The 22,436-nt window shown below is 36.9% G+C and overlaps 1 protein-coding gene across 4 annotated transcripts in view; it reads left to right on the top strand.

Moving 5' to 3' along the window:
• LOC111057760 overlaps positions 1–22,436 on the top strand; it is a 54,643-nt gene that overhangs the window by 29,975 nt on the left and 2,232 nt on the right. For all 4 annotated transcript variants that reach the window (XM_039439785.1, XM_039439787.1, XM_039439786.1 and 1 more), the window contains exons 9-14: positions 3,431–3,710; positions 12,633–12,822; positions 14,154–14,314; positions 16,449–16,666; positions 19,384–19,506; positions 20,988–21,182. In XM_039439785.1, the coding sequence (XP_039295719.1) occupies positions 3,431–3,710; positions 12,633–12,822; positions 14,154–14,314; positions 16,449–16,666; positions 19,384–19,506; positions 20,988–21,182 (1,167 nt within the window). The remainder of the gene's footprint in view (positions 1–3,430; positions 3,711–12,632; positions 12,823–14,153; positions 14,315–16,448; positions 16,667–19,383; positions 19,507–20,987; positions 21,183–22,436) is intronic.

Below are 22,436 nucleotides of genomic sequence, written 5' to 3'. Positions count from 1 at the left end.
TCAAATTTATACCTGAAATAGTCATTGATAAGCTCTATCAACTGCCACAAGTCCCATATCTGTAAAAATTCCAGGAGCTCCACCCATCTATGCAAAGTTTGATTTTAGATTCCCAATTATCAGGCTTCAGATACAATTTAAACAAAAAAAATTGAGTAGAAAAGATTCAGCATGAAAATCTCTACAATTTATGTTAAGTAACATTTTCACCTAAAATTGGAAATAAGCTCGAAATTCGAGAAAATGTGATTATTCAATTGCAAACTGTTGGCAACTGTTGATTCTATTAAATCATTCACTATGAAGAGATAGCAGACTTCGTGTGTCTCCAGCGTTATTGTCCTGTCACAAGCTGACTCAGATCTTTGAATAGTAGACTCGAGATGCGCGTGAACACTAGCATCAGGTGATCAATTTTCATAACGGCAAGGAAAGTTGTGTGAGTGCGCCACACCAGTTTTTTTATTTTCAATTTGTAAGGTGTGTTCTATACCATCTGAGAATCAGGAGCAACTCTCGTCCAAGCAAGATATTTCTTTCTCAAACCACTCCCGTGTTATGGATAGAAAAGGATAGCCTGATTCTTCTGAATATGACTGAAAGTCCTGATTGGCCAAGAACAGTCGTTAAATAAGTTGATAAATACAGATGATTTTACATAATATGCAGCACTTACCATAGTTTGAGTTAAGGTACCTAAAATAGATCAATGTATTCTAGGTACATTGGTTTGAGTGAAAGGTGAGTAATGTCACATTAATTTCAGACACGATGTGAAAATTATACAGACTGTTCCCCCACTTCCCACGAATATTCTAGGGTAAGAAACATACCTTGATATCATTTTCAAACTGTGCAAAAGTCCTTATCAGATCAAATCAAATCAAATTTATTGCCAAATTCATATAAATAATTCACAAAACATGGAAAACAAAATTCAGTCTCATACATTAGAAACTTACTAACAAAAATACAAAAGCTTTTATTGAAACTAAATAATAATAGAATATATAATATTGGCGTTGCAAGCAAAACAAAGTTTGTGCGCTAGCAACGAGCATTCAGTAAGCACTCCAATTTGAGAAAACTAGAAAAAAGTAACTGTAGAAAGAAAAAAATTTAGCAAACACTTCAAACAAAAAATTAGCATACACTTTCAAAAAAGAAAAAGAAAAAAAAACATGATAGTGGAGTAGTTCATAGTATAAACATAAACGTAAACAAAAAATAATTCGTTAAACAAATATTCATTTTGATATAATTATCAAGAGTTTGAAATTAGTGCAGGATAACATAATATAAATTGGGTTCAGTTTGAGAGACAACTTTCAATAGTAATGGGGGAAATTATTAATTTGAATCAGTGCAGGATAACATTATATATATTGAATTTAGTTTGATAGACAACTTTCAGATATTAAAGGGGGAAATAATTTGAATAAAACATGATAATAAAGAATTGATGAATGCCTGAGTTGAAATAGTTTGACTACAACATTTTCATTTACACTTAGTTACTCGCCATTTTGTTTTCCACTTACTATTTTTTTCTTAATAATGACTGAACATAATTCCCTAGTTTATATATATTTTGGACTCAAAATTGGACAAATATCATGAAGTGTAAACATAACCTATTTTTGAACAATTTCCATCCAAATTTGGGGAAGGAACAGTTTTGGGCTTTAAGCCTGTTGTTTCTTTCCCAATCATTCATAGTTGAGAATTATATTGTAGCCTATGTAACAATGTATAAATAAATAAATATACGGAAGTGAAACTTTGCACAAAACTTCATGACAACTGGACAGATCTACAAAAAACGTATGACAATTCAAGAAATTCATGAAACAAAAATGCCGGCCGTTTGAAATTGTATTTCTAAAATAACCAAAAAACATTGATTTTACAAAAAAAAATACAAGAATAACTTCTAAAGTGCGAGATAAATTTCTTTTAACACGGCTCTTTCTCAAAGACTGAGAGGTCCGATGCTCTGTCCTCCACTAATCTCTCCCACTACCTAGCAGCATTCTCCTTCTTTTGTGTCTGTGTGAGAGAGCTTTGTAACGCTTCGCTCCCCTCTACTGGCAATGTTCCAAAGTGATATGTTTGTCTATGTTACGGAGATGTGTTCATCACAAGAACCTGAAGCGAAATGACATGGCGCATCCAATTGTGCGCAGGATTTCCGTCTGTGACTATGCTACAAACTGTGGAGGGAGAATTGGGTTTCTCCTCTTCATGTTAAAAGTAATTTATCTCGCTTATTAGTAAATTCAATATTACAAATCGTTTGACACACTAAAGGTGAGTACAGATATACGCGCCGCGAACATGACCAATTCACTTTTAATCAGCTGACTATAAATATCTGTATTTCCACAGAAACGGTACAGATTATACAGTAAGATACAGTAAGACTATACAGTAAGATACAGTAAGACTATTCAGTAAGATACAGATACAGTAAGATACAGATATAAAAAGCTTGGCATCAGCTGATTAAAAGTGAATTGCTTATGTTCGCGGCGCGTATATCTGTACACACCTCAAGGCTCAACTCACACTTTCGCGACTCAGGTCGAGAATAGACTCGACTCTAGTCGAGAGCATGTGTTTCAAATGGTAACGTCACGGAGACTAGAATCGACTAGTCTGAGTGTCACCATTTGGAAACACATGCTCTCGACCTGAGTCGCATTAGTGTGAGTTGAGCCTAAGTAATCATATTGTTCTCGTGTTTGCAAATTCTAATTCATGATGTACTATTTAAATTGAAATAAATATAATTTGATTTGATTCGTTTCCAGCATCATGTCACCAAACTAGTCAACTACCAGCACCAACAGTATTCTTTAGTAGTTCATTATATTTATTCATAGCTAAAAACCAATCTGGGAACATTGCTGAGCTAGAGAAGGATAGCACTATCTGCTTTGTGGAATGATAGACAAGGATAGCAACACCAATGTTAATCAAATACTACCATTATAACGTGGACCTCACTTTAGAAAAGGATAGTGCTATCTGCTTTGTCGAATGTTAGGCAAGGATAGCAACACCAAAGTTAATCAAATACTGCCATTATAACGTGGACCTCACTTTAGAAAAGGATAGTGCTACCTGCTTTGTCGAATGTTAGGCAAGGATAACAACACCAAAGTTAATCAAATACTACCATTATAACGTGGACCTCACTTTAGAAAAGGATAGTGCTATCTGCTTTGTCGAATGTTAGACAAGGATAGCAACACCAAAGTTAATCAAATACTGCCATTATAACGTGGACCTCACTATAGTGACCTGTACAGTGAGATTACTATACCCATAATAGTGATGATGGGTCTATTCATACTTGATCGTTCACTAATATGTTGGAGTCTACCTTTATAGTTTAATTGTATATTTTATTATGTTGTGTTTTCAGCATCTTTCCACCAAACCAGTCAATAACCACTCCCAACAGTGTGTGATGCAAACTCTGTCGCCGCGAAACCGGTTCATAATGCTCGGTTCGTCGGGCGAATGTCTGCCAGTCAGCCGACAACAGCTGACGCATGCCGCATCAGCTGTTGTTCCATCAGCTGTTCCCGCATCAGCTGTTTTGAAGCCGAAGAGGTCAGCGAGCAGTGCGTATTCCAGCTGTGCGTCTGAGCCACCGTCACCTCCGGAGGTGTTCCATTCGGCGCGGACTAGTGTTTGTGAAGGTAGGCTTGACTGTATTTTGGGAAAGAATTGCTGCTTTCTCATGAATTATTTATATTTAATATACCCTGTTAGGTGGTATCATAGGGAGAAGATAGAATAAGAAGATATCCCTGAAAAAATCTTTCTCCATATAATTTTCAGTCCGCTCACAATTCAGCATAAGCTCGAAATTCATGAGAGAGGTATTCATTTAAAAGAAAAAAATCTGATGTGGCTCACTCACACAAATTTTCTTGCCATTGTGATGCTTAGGATCAAGTTGGTTTGTAGACTTTTTGTGTAGTTGAGAAGTTGATATTGTGGTAATTATTCATACTGAATGAAAAAGACTGAGAAATTGTCAAAAACCACTGATTTATTGATAATTAGAAAGACCGGTTTCGGTTATTACACCATTGTCAATCTCTGATAATCTCTAGTTTATCAGAGATTGACAATTGTGTAATAACCGAAACCGGTCTTTCTAATTATCAATAAATCAGTGGTTTTTTTTGACAATTTCTCAGTCTTTTTCATTCAATATGAATAATTACCACAATATCAACTTCTCAACTACACAAAAAGTCTACAAACCAACTTTGTCTAATCTCAGTCTAAACACTAGAGATTATCAGAGATTGACAATGGTGTAATAACCGAAACCGGTCTTTCTAATTATCAATAAATCAGTGTTTTTTTGACAATTTCTCAGTCTTTTTCATTCAATTGGTTTGTAGAATTCATTGAAAGTTTGAAAGTTTTTTATCAAATTATGGTGTTGTGTATCAAGTTGAGATGATACTGTATCATATTGTTTTGATGGTGATACTGTATCATTTATGGTGATAGCATAAGAAGATACATGCCATGGTATAGGGCGTTTATGTTCCAGTTTTCAATGCTAACACAAGCCGATAGTCCACGTAGTTCATTTTAGTGAAGCTATGTGACACTGGTAGTTTCTCATTCTGTACCATTCTTAAGCCGGGTCCAGACGCTCAATTCTACCATCAGTCTTATGCTCAAGCAAAAGACGGATCGTTTGGTTCAAGCATAAGACGGATGTAAAATTGCGTCCACACGCATCCATCTTATGTCGTCCGTTTTCCTATTTTTGTGCTCACAAGCTCAGTTCTTGATATGGTCCATTGAGTCTAAATTGTATACGGTTGACATATATCCGGTCGATGAGTAATATTTATATCGTATTTTTCGCTGATTCAACTGGATAATGCTATATTTAACAACATAATGACAAAAATATTTCTGTTAATCGCTAAATGGCTTTGTTTACATGTCATACATATCTCGAGACACAGTGATTGTAAATGGATTGAAATTTTTTAGATAGTATTTTTATCAACAAGATAGTACATCTTAATATATCATGATAGCAAATCATAATATCAACATCAAATTCTGAGAGTATCATGAGAATCAAGAAAGAAAAAAAGGGTTGAATGGCGTTATATACAATCAATAAAAAAACTTGCTTATTTTCAAGTACTCGCGAGGCATTTTATTAATTTGAGGGCATTGAATCCGAATCTGAAATCACAATTTCTCTATCTATATTTTTACGCGATTCAGGTTTTGGTGGATAGGCCCATCGCTGTGACACATCGCTTATCTTTAACAATTATTTATTAGATAGTCTAGAAATAAATGCTTTTACTGGAGTACAGTCAATTGTCCAATTCTTGAAGCAAAGGCAATTAACAATAAATAGTAAGAAATGTCAATTCCTACAATTCAAAAGTAAATATAATTCAGTAGAGGATAGAGAAATAAATGTGTTTGTAGAGGAAAATGAATTAGACCAAGAAGAGAAAGTACCATTCTTGGGAATTTTATTGGACAGGAAATTAACATGGCATCCTTACATTGAGAGGATATGTAATAAGATATCATCTGGGGTATTGTCCTGCGGCAGCTTGCTAGGCTGAATGATAAAAACTACTGTTAACTGCTTACCATGGACTTATACTATCTCATATTAGGTATGCTATTTTAGTATGGGGTAATTCATCTCAACAAAATATGGACAGAGTGTTTAAAATTCAAAAGAAGGCACTCAGATGTATAGAGAAAGTGAATAGTTTAGACTCTTGTAGGCCTTTATTTAAAAAGCTTGGTCTATTAACTGTGCCATCTTTGTATGTATATGAAGTTGTAATGCATGTGAAAACGAGTGGTGTGATCCAGAATTCAGATGTTCATGAGTATAATACGCGAAACAGAGCAGATTATCATATAATGGGTCACAATAGTAGGTTATTTGAACAAAAACCAGATTATATTGGTAGGAAATTTTATAACAAGCTACCTCAAATCTTGAAAAGTAATGATGATTTGAAGATTTTCAAAAAAAAAAATGAAAAAATATTTAGTTGATAAAGCTTTTTATAGTGTACAAGAATTCCTTTCAAACCTAAACTAGGTTGAACTACTTAGTGTTAGAATTATTATTTATTTATTTATTTATTTATTCCTTGAAAAAGCATTACAATAATTCACAATTTAGAAATATAACAACAAAATGAATCAATAGGAAATACAAATAAACATAAGGAACTACTTCCCCAAAAGAGCAAGCTCGAGCTTGGGGAAGGAGCAGCCGTACTTTGACTACTTACTTATTATTAATTAACATTACAGTATATACATTAACAACTAAAATCAAATCCTTTCAATAAACAAGATAAATCAGTGATGCTATAATAGATCAATATATTTACATACAATATGTGTTAGAATGCAACAAAATTTGTAAATTATAATAAATTATAATATGACCTGATATTGCCTAGCCCAGTGTATAACATGATATAAGATGTGGTACAAAATGAAATCTATTCAATTGGAATAATTACTATACTAATGTAATCCAGAAATTCTCGGCACTATCCCAGCCATGAGAGCTAACCAGATACTTTTTCAAATGTAGTCCAAAGTTTTTTTGGGCGAGTAAACCTCTCAAATTACTTGGAAAAAAATAATGGAGATAAATATATGAAGCTACGCTGACCAGCAGTAGTCAATAATCTAGGAACAGTAACCAGACCTGACTCCTCCCGTCTTGTAATAGCACAATCCGTTCTATTAATGAAATGAAAAGTGATAGCTTCTTATAATATAATATGATGTGTTTCAGGTATATCTGTCTAATCGGTAGAACTGAAAATTCCAAAAAAGCCAATCTTGTTGAATACATTCTATTCTTTTTCAGAATAATTTTTAATATTAAATTTTGTATTGTTTTTACTGGTTTTAGAACATTTGTATATGCACCACCCCAACCCACAATACCATATTGGAGCAATGACTGTGCCAGTGCATAATACACTATCTTCATGACTTTCATAGGCAAAACAGAACGTAATTTCACAAATAAATAAATAAGTTTTCTAGATCGTGTAGTAAGCTGCGACAAATGTACATCCTACTTTAAATGCTGATCAACCATTACTCCAAGATATCTGATACTGCTAACCTTCTCTATTTTATTACAATTAACTGAACACCCTAAATCTACATGACTAAGACAATTTGGAGAATGCAAAACAAGTGACATATTAACTGGCTGATTCTGTATATTCAAGAAAAAGAGATGTATTTTGTTTTGGACAAATTCAGAGTCAGTTTTCTTCTATCAAGCCATTTTTTTACTTCTCCCAGTCCCCTAGCAGCTGAGTCATATGTGCTAGCCCAGTTTTCTTCATGAAAAATTAAAACTGCATCGTCTGCAATGACAATATTTTCCCATTGATTAAATTAAGGTTACAAAAGTCATTAATATAGATCAGGAAGAGGCAAGGTCCAATCACTGTTCCCTGCGGGATTCCCATTTTAAAAGATTTATATTCACTAACAGTGTTATTGACTCTAACACATTGTTGCCTATTCTTTAAATAACTGCAAAACCATCCCAGTGCCACATCCTCAAGACCAAGGCTACGGAGACAATCAAGTAGACGATCATGGCAAACTGTATCAAAGGCTTTTGCAAGATCAAGAAAAATAGCTATTTGTCTCCTACCTACATCCAAGTTTATGATTGTTTCTTGAACAAAAGCAGCAATTGCTTCCTGTGTTCCCATCCCCTCTCTAAAACCAAATTGATTTTTTGACAGAATATTATTCACTTCCAAAAATTTATGTAGCTGTCTCTTTACACATTTTTCATTATTTTAGCCAAATTCGAAAGTAAACTTATAGGTCTATAGTTGGTAATTTTCCTTTTGTCTTGTGATTTGAATATTGGTTTTACTACAGTTGTTTTAAAAGAATCTGGAAAAATACCTTGTTCAAAACTTACATTAATAATGTGTTTGAGTGGAGAGGCAACAATACTTTTAACAGATTTTAAAACAGATACAGTAATGCCATCATGACCAGGCCCAGATGTACCTCTAAGACTCTCGATCGCCTCCACAACCTCAGTCTCTGATACATATTGAAAAGTAAAATAATCTTGCGGATTGTGGGGATTGTCTGGTTGCAAATCGTCACCAGGCTCACTAGGAATATTTTGTACCATTTTCTCTCCTATAGAGATGAAAAAATCGTTAAAAGCATTAGCACATATATTGGGATTATCCCTAGCACTATAGACATTACCATCAATTTCAATTTCTTCCAAACACTCCTTCCTTATTTTTTTACAACCAGCTACCTCCCTAACTACATTCCAAGTCCGTTTTACATCATTTCCAGCCTCCTCAATTTTTCTGCTATAATACAATCGTTTAGCTTCTCTAATAAGGACTGTCAATCTATTTCGATAACTTCTAAAATAATTTCTCAGATTTAAATTGAATGGTTCCTTTTTACATTTGTTAAATAGAGCTTGCTTTCTTCTAATAGAAAATACTAACCTTGAGTAATCCATGGCTTGATTTTTTTAAACCTCGAACTAGATTTGGCTACATTTATAGTGGATTTTTCAATATAGCTTTGTAGAGTTGCTACAAAGTTATCTGTTGAAACATTAACATCCCTACTAGAAAATACAGACTGCCAGCCCTCAGACTGGATAAGAGACAAAAGCCTATCATAATCGAGCCTGGTGGCAACAAGTGGCAACTGAGCAGCATTGTTAGTCAAGTCTATTTCACAACGAACCCTAAGAGAAGTAACATAGTGATCAGTAATACAAGTCTTCAATACCATGGGTTCAATAACATGACATTATGTAATAACATGACTTGTCTTATACTCCATGACAAGATTCCCGGCCGATACATTCTAAGTTTGACGACTTGAGCTTGAAGACCCATCCGTTTTACCGTCCAGATGCAAAGACTTACATGCTTCGACTTTTGCTTGAGCAAAAGACTGAAGCTAAACTTGAGCGTCTGGACCGGGCTTTACACTCTCACCCGACCAAAACAGTTTTAATAAACAGTTGTCGGCTTGAGTTCACAGAAAATCTGCTAGAAATTTGGAACATAAACAACCTATATCATGGAAGATCTTCTCATGATATCTTTTCTCTAAGGTAATATTTTTTACTTTCCTTGCCCTATTACCATAGGTAAGGAAAGTATTGCTTTCCAAAAAAAATTGAAAGACGCTCGGCTATCAGCAAAGCTAGCCGACCGCGGAGATAAGGAAGGTACCGATGGTGCACCATCTTCCGCGCATCGAGACGATTTTCCACCGCCTCTGGCGGCGGCGCAACTCCATCCCCTCCACTTTGGGGGAGTATTCAAACGCCGGACGAGCCCCAGACCAGAGCATTCCGCTCCCAACCTTCCTCTCCTGTACAGCGGCCCGTTGGCTGCTGTACGTCCCTGACCTCCTGTCCTTCCATTTCCCCAGGGCACAGCGGACCGTTGTCTGCCGTCCCTATCCTTCTATTTCCCCAGGGCACAGCGGACCGTTGTCTGCCGTCCCTATCGTTCTATTTCCCCAGGGCACAGCGGACCGTTGTCTGCCGTCCCTATCCTTCCATCTCCCCAGGCACAGCGAACCGTTGTCTGCCGTCCCTGTCCTTCCATTTCCCCAGGGCACAGCGGACCGTTGTCTGCCGTCCCTATCCTTCCATCTCCCCAGGGCACAGCGGACCGTTGTCTGCCGTCCCTGTCCTTCCATCTCCCCAGGGCACAGCGGACCGTTGTCTGCCGTCCCTGTCCTTCCATTTCCCCAGGGCACAGCGGACCGTTGTCTGCCGTCCCTATCCTTCTATTTCCCCAGGGCACAGCGGACCGTTGTCTGCCGTCCCTATCCTTCCATCTCCCCAGGGCACAGCGGACCGTTGTCTGCCGTCCCTGTCCTTCCATCTCCCCAGGGCACAGCGGACCGTTGTCTGCCGTCCCTGTCCTTCCATCTCCCCAGGGCACAGCGGACCGTTGTCTGCCGTCCCTGTCCTTCCATTTCCCCAGGGCACAGCGGACCGTTGTCTGCCGTCCCTATCCTTCTATTTCCCCAGGGCACAGCGGACGTTGTCTGCCGTCCCTATCCCTCCATTTCCCCTGGGCACAGCGGACCGTTGTCTGCCGTCCCAATCCTTCTATTTCCCCAGGGCACAGCGGACCGTTGTCCGCCGTCCCTATCCCTCCATTTCCCCAGGGCACAGCGGCAGCGGAGTGGCCGTAGTCGAGTGGATCATATGCTGGCTTTATGATTCAGAGGCCCGGGTTCAAATCCCGGCCCGGGCCAAGATATTTATCTCGGGCCACTCCCGTGTTTCGGATGGACACGTTAAGCCGTCGGTCCCGGCTGCCTAAAAAGCAGTCGTTAGGTCATCTCAGAGGCCCTGAAATTGATCAGTTGCGACCTGAAAACTCTGACACCAGACCTGAGCCAGCCAGGTCACTCGATATTATTATTATTATTAATTGTACACACCACTTTTACAAATAATAGATATTCAAAAGAAAAATTACATCATATAAAATTAATACAATATATAGAAAGTTATACCGGATGATTTAAAAAGGACTTTACAACTTTGAAAATTCATATAAATCTTATTAAACAAGGCACAGAGCTGGTTTTGGTATTGTTTTAAAGGAAAACACTTCAAGTTTTTTTCACCTTAAACTAAAGATTCTCTATGTTACTTCCGTTGGCTATCCTGCAGACATCCCATCGATAGTCGATGACTTCCCAGACTCGCACCTGCATTAATAATTTTAATAATAATAATAATTTCTCTGGATGTTGGACGACACATCCAGAGGAGTTTATTCATAAATTCATACATTACATATTTTTTCATATATTTTCAATAATATAACAATATTCAGTGTTTACAAAATGATACCTCACTATATAATATATGTGTCGAGGTTATCATCAAATTAATACTAATTAATACTAATACACATTTCAGGTGTAACTTACTCAACAACAGCGCAAATCCTTGCTCTAAGTTTAGGTAGAGTGGCTGGCAAAGGAGGTACATACACCATATCTCTAATGAAACCCCACAAGAAAAAATCCAGCAGTGTTAGTCTGGGGAACGAGGGGGCCATGCAATTGGCGCATTACGGCCAATTCACTGATTTGGAAAGCGGTCATTAAGAAAATCCCGGACGTCAGTCAGATGCGCCATCTTGCATAAAGAAAATATTTCGTTCTCGTTCATCTTCATCGATCTGTGGTATCAAAAATTTTTGCAACATATCAAGGTACACTATGCCGTTTTTCAAACCAAAACACACAGCTAGCACGCTCGGGTCCAGTGAAGGCAGCCATCTTTAACGTAACTGCTGCTAGCGTTTGTGCGGTGCGACCAGGCACTAGCGGACTACGCGAGTCAAAACTTGGAGTATTTTCCTTTAAAACAACACCAAAACCAGCTCTGTACATTGTTTAATAAAATGTATATGAATTTTCAAAGTTGTAAAGTCCTTTTTGAATCACTCGGTATATTAATGTCTGCCTCCTGCATCCATAGAGCAGCTGGGTATATAGTAACGTCTCTCATGGCATACTGAGTCGAATGGTATTATTCTATAATGATGTTCACGTTATAATGACAGTATTTGCTCAACTCTGGAATTGCTATCCTTGTCTATCATTCGACAAAGCCGGTGGTACTATCCTTTTCAAGGTCCACAACGATGCCAATTATGTTTTTGACAGTGTAGAATTATAATTAATTAATGCAGAGAATCGGCATCGCTATTCTCCTATCTTTATCCACTGTCATTATAACGTGGACATCACTATAGTGAGGTGACATTTGGATCATAGTAAGTAGTAATAGTAGCTAAATTTGCCTTCTTGGACAATAGTATGTAGTACTTTGTTTACTGCAGTCACACAGCAGATTGAGAAATTGATTGACTTCAAAATTTAATCTTAACGCATTCAACTGGTTTATTGATTGTTTTCAACATACAGATGGAAATTACTGAGATATTGCAATTATCAAATACTAATGAATTAATAATAATTATTATTAAACGAAAATCCAAATCAAATGCTGTAATTCACCCCGAAGACTTCTGCTACTGCAAATATTGATAACAGGGTAAACAGCTAGATGGAAATTGGATGAGCGCTACTATTCAAAAATTATTTGTCAGGGTAAGTAAGGGTCATTGGGAGCGAATTTAACGTTAAGGTTGTAGTGAGAGTACATTTTCATTTTTTATAATTTTCTCCTACACCTGTTTCTCTAGATGGAGGAGAAATAGAATTAGAGAGAGAAAGAGAGAGAGAGAAAATCGAACGCAGTACCTCCTGAGTTTCTTACCTCCAGTAAGCATTCGTGACCGGCAATTAGGAGGTACTGGGTTCGATTCCCGGGCTGACAAATAATTTTTGAATAGTAGCGCTCATCTAATTTCCATCTGGCTGTTTACCCTGTTGTCAATATTTGCAGTAGCAGAAGTCTTCGTGGTGAATTACAGCATTTAATTTGGATTTTCGTTTAATAATAACTATTTTCAACATGTTTTTGACCGGTATTTTCACTACTTCTGCAGAAGACGGTGACGTGAGTTTGGAAGTGAAACGGTACAGCGGTCAGTTGGACACCCCGGAGCGACGCAGCACATTCGCGGCGAGGCTGAGGGAGGCACTGTGCCGGGCAGAGAGTGGAAGCAGCTCGGATTCCAGTAGCTACGCCATCGGCATCAGTATCACCGGATCTAGTATGGAGGATAACGAGATCAGGTACTAATCAAACTTAATTAACCGAGCGAAGTGATGTCTAACATTCAAGTCGACGGTTTTGCATTCTCTTTATGTTTATATGTTCCGCATTTACGGCCAAACGCGGCAATAGATTTCCATGAAATTTGACAGGTATGTTCCTTTTCGGATTCCGCGTCGATATATAAGGTTTTTTGAAATATTGCATTTTAAGAATAAAGGAAAAGGAGTCTACTTCGAACGCCAATATTACCGTAAAAATCTGACTATAGAATTATTAATCATAGATCAGCTGTCGAGTGGGTTAATTGCATGCAATGACGCACGCAAAATATCTCAATGTATCTATTTTCTGTATAGGGCTACTTGTAATACAGAAAAGATATACATTGAGATATTTTGCATGCGTCATTGCATGCAATTAATCCACTCGACAGCTGATTTATGATTAATAATAATTCTATAGTCAGATTTATATATATATATATATATATATATATATATATATATATATATATATATATATATATATAAAGAAAAATAAAGATCTCAGTACCCTTTTTGAAATATAATATCACAACATGTTTCGGACATTGCTGCCATTTTCAAGTGATATGACACTCTGTATCAGAGTGGAAGAAGTATCATCAAATCCATTTATTGCCAACAACAAGTATAAACAAGTATAGGCCACGTCATAAAAATCACAATCATTGTTATGATCTGATATGACACTTGAAAATGGCATCAATGTCCGAAACACGTTGTGATAAAATATTTCAAAAATGGTACTGAGATTTTTATTTTTCTTTATAGGCCTATATATCTCAATGTAACTTGGTAAAAAATCAGCTGTCGTGTGGACTATTAATTGCATGCAATGACGCATGCAATTAATAACTGAAAGTACAATAGTATTTTCTCTCGACCTTTATCTGCTTTCAACACGGGCTGACCCAATATACCTAGAATATATTTGTGTTCTAGGTACATTTGGCTGACCTGTTGTCAGTATGTCTTGAAGGAGATTAGCTTTTGATGTTAGCATTTTTGATCCAACAGCCATTAGCCGTTTTCACACCGATATCTAGCCGACACGACATACGGCAGGATTTACTCTGATGGACAGTATAAGAGGAGGAATACTGCGCGAGGTCTACTGTTCACAGAACTACTAGTATTCTCTTTCTTCTTTTTTATAGTTGAGGCTACATAATTTCAATAATTGTCCCATAAGCTTCAATGTTTTACTTTATCCTGTATTTTAGATTTGAGACTTTACACCTGTTAATTAGTGTTTAAATTGTCATTTGATCAGTAAATCGATTTATCTTTTGTTTATGTTGTTGCAGAATGAAGAGAGGGGGTTCGAGGGGATTCATGCTGGAGGATGAGAAGACACGGGGGTGGGGAGAGGGAACTAACTCTAGTGGCAACGGAATGGTGGATGCTTCTCCCAAACGAAATTTCGGCAACTCATCAAAGTATAGCTTTAGTACCGATTATAGCTCTGGTAAGTGACTTTTTCCATTAAAATATTTATTTAATATGTAGTCTATTGTATGACTGAAATTTTTCTGTAAGTGACTTTTTTCATTAAACTAGTAGTTTGTGAACAGTAGACCTCACGCAGTATTCTCATCCACAAGTACCTGATTGAAACTATAGACCTTATGGAAATACAGCAATATACCATTACCTCCGTAAACAAAGCCGTAGTGCATTCGTGTGACGTCAGCACAGGTAGGGCTCCTACACCAATAGAAACACTAGCTGATATAGATCAGCTGAAATCAACGAATTTTTATTGGTGTAGGAGCCCTACCTGTGCTGACGTCACACGAATACACTACGGCTTTGTTTACGGAGGTAGTGAATAGAGTCGGCTTCTCCACACCTGTGTAATCACTTGTCAGCTGATTTAAGATGAATAATAATTCTATAGTCTGATTTTTACTCTAATATTGGTGTATGAAGGAGGCTTCTTTTTCCTTTTATATTATCCTTGAAATGCAACATTTCCATAAACCTTGTATATACGTCGATGCGCAATTAAAAAAGGAACATCAATTTCAATTTCAATTTCAATTCAGTTTATTTCCAAAAAACATAATACACGAATAAGAAATACAATATACAACATATTTTGGAATCCCCCTACTAGACTATCCATCTGTGTGTAGGGGGGGGAGTTCCACTTTATACATAATAAGCTTAATGTGCTCATAGAAGTAAATAATAGAGAATACACTTATATTATGGATGTATTATTAATATTCTGATTATAAAATAGATAATATATTGTGCTGATGTATATTTAATAATGAGTATGTAGGAATAAGTATACTTAATACCTTGATTGATTAAAAGAATAAATAAAGAAGAAAAAACAATATTTTTTTGAAGACCGCAGTGGCAGGGATTCCAGAAATTCTCAGAAGAGAGAATGAAAAAAAAACAATAAACCAGAAAGGCAAAACAGTCATATCGGTTATATCAATGATAAAATAAATACCAATCAATTGTCTGGAAACCTTGAAGTCGTGTTGGTTACCAACCAATCTGGTACAGCCACCTGTCCACCCTCTTCCTAAAAACTACCAAACTAAATGCCTCTGCTTCCCTAATCACCCCTGGCACATTTCTGTACAAGATATGGGCCAGGTATCTAACATACCTGTCAAATTTCATAAAAATCTATTACTGCGTTTCGCTGTAAATGCGCAACATATAAAGATTTAAACATTAAGAGAAATGCAAAACCGTCGACTTGAATCTTAGACCTCACTTCGCTCGGTCAATTATTCATTCAATTATGTCTAATATCTATTCTATTGTATGACTGTAATTGTTCTGCTCTCATATGTACTTGGCGATGTCCATGTATTTGTTTAAATGCTCACGACAATAAAGCTGAATTAAATTTATTCATTCATTAATTGATTCAATATACAAAATTTTCCGCCACACTGCATAGAAAGCAGCTGTTTTCCAGTCCCTACGTAGATCTGAAAGACATTGTTTGCAGACGACTCTCGTCTGGCGTCAGAACAGGTTTCTTTTCGGCCGAGGCCGGAAAGAGTACCCTTTCCAGCCGCTAACATGGAACTAAGAAAGGTGATCAAAAAAACAGCTGATCAAAAAACTTTTCATTATTTGTGTTTATTATTCAATAATTAAAACATTTATAATAATATAATCTTATTGTCATTTGAAACAATAAAAAAGTATAAACTCAACCTCCCACATAATTGAACATCATCTTTTAGGTTATTTAGACAAATCAGAATAAAAAATAAAAATACTTGGACAATATCCTGATATTCAGATTACCTCAGATTTCTAGAGCTATCACCTTCCACTTCTGCTTTCGGAAGTGCTTAGTAAACAACTATTCTCATATATATATATACTGTTTATTTTTGTTTGTGGCGAAAAATAGCGTTCGCACCACGGGCAAAAAAGTTTATCCGGCTCTCAATCTTTTCTAGTCCTCGGCCTATGGCCTCGGACTTGAAAACCGATTTCGAGCCGGAAAAATCTCATTTTCTGCTCTAGGTGCGAAATATACTAATTCGTTGAAATAATTGGGAAGGACCCCATTTTTTACCTTATTTTACATTTTAATCTTGTTTGTTGCTTAACAGAACTGGAGGAAATCTACTCGCAACTGGGGAGCTGGCTGGAGGAGATGGATGGAGGGGAGGGCTGCGGCTGCCCTGGAGGTGGGAGTTGTCACCCTAGCGGTGGAGGGGGCGAGCGGCAACGACTGAGAGATGCGGCGGTTGTACAGTTTGCGGGCAGTCTCCTCAAACGCACGCTCAGCGAGTCGTTTGTCGGAGTGGTGCCTGTCGGCAGTGGAGAGGTAAGCACACCAATCACAATTGATTTCAATAGATTATTCAGCTTCTTAAGACTGACTGTTCGGTACACTTTTTTATTATTTAAATTGGCTAATCTTTTTTAATATAATTGTTAAGATCATTATAAGGGCCGTTTGCACAGTATAGATTGCTAAACTCGATTAAGTTAATCGAGTTTAAGTTAATCTGAAAGTTTAAACTTGAATCGGTTTTCTCAGTGCATTTACCAATCCAGTTTAAGTTAAACTAGTTTAGCGTTAAGTTGGTAATAGAATGTCATCGTTTATAATATCAGGACGGGTAATTTTTACAGGAAATTTGTTTTTTGTTTACAAGCCATCAGTAAATTGAGGTTATGTAGCTACTATTTTAGTATTTTCTTGTTCTTGTTCAAAATCCACAGAGCTGTAAGCTGTACGGTACGGTTATAAAAGTGAAAGGCGATCAAGATATTCTTTAAAAACTTATGTTTAGTTGGCATCAGAAAATATATTTTAGAATGTAGGATAAAAAATTTATTTTGTTGCGCTTGAATCTACTACGGTCTTCCTCGTTTATTAGAAATCTCTCAAAAGCAATATATCTCAGTAATGTGTTATTAAAAACATGTTTTCTAATCGAAGACCACTGTTAAAAATATTGTCTTAATTTCTATCAAGTGGTTTATTCAATCAAAATACTAAATTGGCAGTTGCTGTACTCAAGCAAAACCGTTGAAAAATTCTCTATCCCAGAAATTCAAATTATTTGTTTTTTGCCCAATTTTTCTCAGTTTCAAAATTTCTTCGCAGTCATCTTTATCAATCGCATTAAAAACTTATATCAATTCCTCCATTATAATTATTTTTAAATTCAAAAAATGATTCACTATAACCTAAATTAATAATGATTATGGTCTACAGAAGCATTAAAAACAACCGTCGAAAAATAATTTACTATAAGCTGTTTCCCCATCAAATCTTTACAGATGTTAAGTTAATCCAAATTATTTGGTTTAAACCTCCTGCTTTAGAGGCTTAAACTTTCCCAGAGTTTAAACTCAATACAGAGTTTAAACTGATACTGTGCAAACGGAATTTTAGTTTAAACCAAAAAAAATCCAGTTTTGGTTTAAGCTTTAGCTTAAACTTACACTGTGCAAACGGCCCTAAGAGTGAGAAAAAGTGGCAACTGAAATTTTAAGTGGTCTAATAAGCGAGTTATGGGTTGTTGAAGTGCTAACTTTCCAGATTCCGTTTTCTTTCCAGATCATAAACGGTTTCGACTATATTATTATTATTTTTTCAACTATTATTATTATTATTTGTTGTCTTAAAAATTCAAAAATGTATCTTTCTAAACTAAAACATTTTATTCCCCATTTCGTTCATAAATAAAAAAGTAACATTTTTTGGAAATTCGATAACTCGTTTATTTTGGCATTAATCGCGAAAAAACGCATATTAGAACAAAGACAATGATATACTGAATGTATTAAAAAAAAACTCTAATGGAAAATTCGAAACCGTTTATGATCTGGAAAGAAAACGAAGTTTAGCACTTCAACAACCCATAACTCGCTTATTAGACAGACCATTTAAAAATTTCAGTTGTCACTTTTTCTCACTCTTATCTTAACTATTATATTGAAAAAGATTATCCAATTTAAATAAAAATAAAAAGGTGTACCGAACAGCGACGAATAGTCACGTGGCCGTTTGCAGGACGAGCATGATGTTTCCAGTCGAGGCGTCATCCGAGCCCTTCAAGAGACATTCACGGCCAATTTGGAACATAAACGACCTTTAGCATGGGATATCTACTCATGCTATCTTTTCTCTATTCTATTATAATCATGATTATAAATATCATGATTAATCAAATAGATTAGGATATATTCCTTCCAATAATTCTCATCATTCTATATTGAATAGAATAGAATATGTTAATCCACACATTTCAATGTACATTAGGTGTAGTCAAGAATAAAATCCTATAAAACTAACTGAGCCAACTCATACACATATAATTATCACTCAAAATAGGTATTTATTACATCGACGGGCAAATTGAAGAATTCTTCTACATTATAATATAATTGGTTCTCTGTTAGCAGTTTTTCAACTTGTGTTTTTAAACGGTCTTGATTCATATTTCTCACACCTACAGGCAGCTTATTGAATGCCTTGATTGATAATATTCTATAATGGCCTTGAAGTTTTTTTAGCCTGACAAAAGGAACATTCAGATGACATGCTTGTCTAGTGAAATGCCTGTGTATCTCAAGGTGCGTACAGACTGTCGCTCTGCTCCGCAACCGAACGTCACTCCAGCAGAGCGATTGATGATCGACCGGCGAGCAACAGTGGTTCGACCGGGGAACGCGAGAAGATCTAACATCTTCCGTAACGTTCATGATGGGTGCGTGGGCGGAGCGACTGTGGTTCGATGGAGGAACGAGGGCGGTACGAGGGCGGAGCGTGCTCGGTGCGGGTTGGAAGCGCGTATATGTGTACGCAGCTTCAGACCTACATTCAAGAACATCCAACTCGTCCCTGACCATGACTAGGGGTTTCATGACGTACAGGCTGAACACAGTCATAACCTCCATCGAGACAATTGATTCCCTTGATTTATTTTGTATTGTTCAACATTAATAGTGTATTGAATCTGATAACTTCAATTGTATTGTGTTTGTGAGAAATCGAATTTATTTGTTCATTATTGATGTTTTTTATAGGTGGGGGACGGAAGTGACCAGGGGGGTGCCAGCCAGGAGCGGCGAGCGAGTCGATTAGCAATGGCCGCACGCAGTCTGAGTCTGGAGTTGGCGAGGCACAAACATAAATTGGCTGCTCAACTGGTGAGTCATTAATTTCAATTTGAAATACGGAGCTACTCTCAACGCATCTAGTATAAAATTTCTTGGTGTTCATTTAGATCCAAAACTCACTTGAGAGCCTCATGTCAAATATGTAAGCACTAAGCTGTGTAGAGTGATCTATCTCTGAGACGCCTTGCTAATACGGTACCAAAAATATATTCAAGGACAGCATACTTTTCTTTCTTTCACAGTCTCATGTCTGATGGTATTCTTCTATGGGGAAATTCAAATGTGTCGCAACATATTGGAGTGGCGAAGGTAGGGTAGAAGGTAGCGGACATGCAGAAAGATGCATTATTAAACACTGAATAAAAATATTACAATATAAACTAGTAAAGTACTAGTAGTTCTGTGAACAGTACACCTAGCGCAGTTATAAACCACAGCCTCCTCTTATACTGTCCATCAGAGTAAATCCTGTCTGTATGTCTTGTCGGCGAGATATCGGTGTGAAAACGGCTAATGGCTGTTGGGGTTGGTGTATCAAAAATACAAACATCAAAAGCTAATCTCCTTCAAGACATACTGGCAACAGGTCAGCCCGAGTTCAAAGCAGAGAAAGGTCGAGAGACAATACTTTGTTATTTTAGTTATTAATTGCATGCAATCAATAGTTCATTCAATAGTGCATAAAAATTGCATTCAATGAGGCATACAATTAATAGTCCACACAGCAGCTGATTTTTTACCAAGTTACATTGAGATATTGAATTGCATGCGTCATGGCATGCAATTTGTAATCCACTCGACAGCTGATCTATGATGAATAATATTCTATAGTCTGATTTTTACTCTAATATTGGCGTATGAAGGAGGCTCCTCTTCCTTTTATCATTATCCTTGAAATTCAAAATTTCCAAAAACTTTGTATATACGTCGACGCGCAATTTAAAAAGGAACATACCTGTCAAATTTCATGAAAATCTATTGCTGCGTTTCGCCGTAAATCCGCAACATATAAACATTTAAACATAAAGAGAAATGCGAAACCGTGGACTTGAATCTTAGACCTCACTTCGCTCGGTCAATAGAATATCACCTTCACAACTACTCAGAACGTATTCAAACATTCTTAGCTACCTTCACCGCTACAGTATGTTTCGACTCTTTTTTGTCGTCTTGAAGTCGTTGTCACAAAATATTGAAATATAAGCAATATAAGCTCATAGACTGTCTACTAACGTTGCCTGTATGTATATTTTATTCTTTATTCATTTATACAATAAGAACATCATCAAAATGATAGGGAGAGAAAAAATAATGTAACCTTGTGCTATTCCTCTCCTAAATTTAGATAAGGTTACACATAGTTCGAAATAGGTTAAGTCTTGTAGTTGTTCCGTTCACAAAATGTTCAGTCCTTAAATATTTTCACAATATGATACAGTATCATCTCAACTTGATACACAACGCCATAATTTGATACAAAACTGATATAAGCTATTGTGTTGTGGTTGTAGGTATCAGTCCTGGGCCAGAAACGCGACAACATTTGTAGCGGAGATCTGCGCCCAGTGGCGACGGGCAATTGGGGGTGCGGCAGTAGACAGCTGGGTGATCCCCAGCTGAAACTGCTCATTCAGTGGCTGGCGGCGAGCGTAGCGGGGCTGCCGCATCTGCTCTACTACACCTGTTCACACTACAACTTGCTCAAGGTACAAATTATTATGATTCAAATAATTATGATACCTTATAATTATGTCAGAGCCCCCTGAAATTGATCAGTTGCGACCTGAAAATTTCAATTCAAAATGGGTACTGAGATTTGTATTTCTATTTATATTACAAGTAGCCCTAAACAGAAAAGAGACCCACTATAATGATATATATATGTTGGGGTGATCATAATATTCTTTTCTGAAACATCCATACAATAAGAGAGAGTAGGGTTGTGTTTGTTCATTTGTTCGCTTCAAAAAATGTCAACTTGTAGATTGCATAACGGAAAAATCTGTTGTGGCGCACTCACACAACTTTCCTTGCCGTTATGAAAATTGATCACCTGACGCTAGTGTTCCCGCGCATCACAAGTCTACTATTCAAAGATTTGAGCCAGCTGGTGACAGGGCAATAACGCTGGAGACACACATGAGGTCTGCTATCTCTTCATAGTGAATGATTGATTTAATAGAATCAAAAAATTTGCAATTGAATAATCACATTTTCTCGAATTTAAAGCTTATTTTCAATTTTAGGTGAAAATGTTACTGAACATTAATTGTAGAGATTTTCATGCTCAATCTACTCCACTTGATTTTTTTGTTTCAATTGTATCTGAAGCCTGATAATTGGGAATCTATCTGCATTGGTGGGGCGGAGCTCCTGTAATTTTTACAGATATGGAACTTGTGACAGTTGATAGAGCTTATCGATGACTATTTAAGGTATGAATTTGATCAAAATCGTTGGAGCCGTTTCCGAGAAAATCACGAAAAACCCTGTTTTTGACAACATTTTCGCCATTTTAGCCGCCATCTTGAATTGCATTTGATCGAAATTGTTCGTGTCGGATCCTTATAGTGAAAGGACCTTAAGTTCCAAATTTCAAGTCATTCCGTTAATTGGGAGATGAGATATCGTGTACACAGACGCACATACACTCATACACACACACACACACACACACACACACACACACACCACACCACACACACACACACACACACACACACACACACACACACACACACCACACACACACACACACACCACACACACACACAACACACACACACAACACACACACACACACACCACCACACACACACCACACACACACACACACACACACACACACACACAACAACACACACACACACACACACACCACACCACACACACACACACACACACACACACACACACACCACACACACACACACACCACACACACACACAGACCAATACCC

Source organism: Nilaparvata lugens, chromosome 13, assembly GCF_014356525.2.
Source record: "Nilaparvata lugens isolate BPH chromosome 13, ASM1435652v1, whole genome shotgun sequence".
In the NCBI taxonomy this organism is placed as follows: domain Eukaryota; kingdom Metazoa; phylum Arthropoda; class Insecta; order Hemiptera; family Delphacidae; genus Nilaparvata; species Nilaparvata lugens.
The sequence above is the reverse complement of the archived record's forward strand: the minus strand, read 5'-3'. Positions and strand labels throughout refer to the sequence as shown.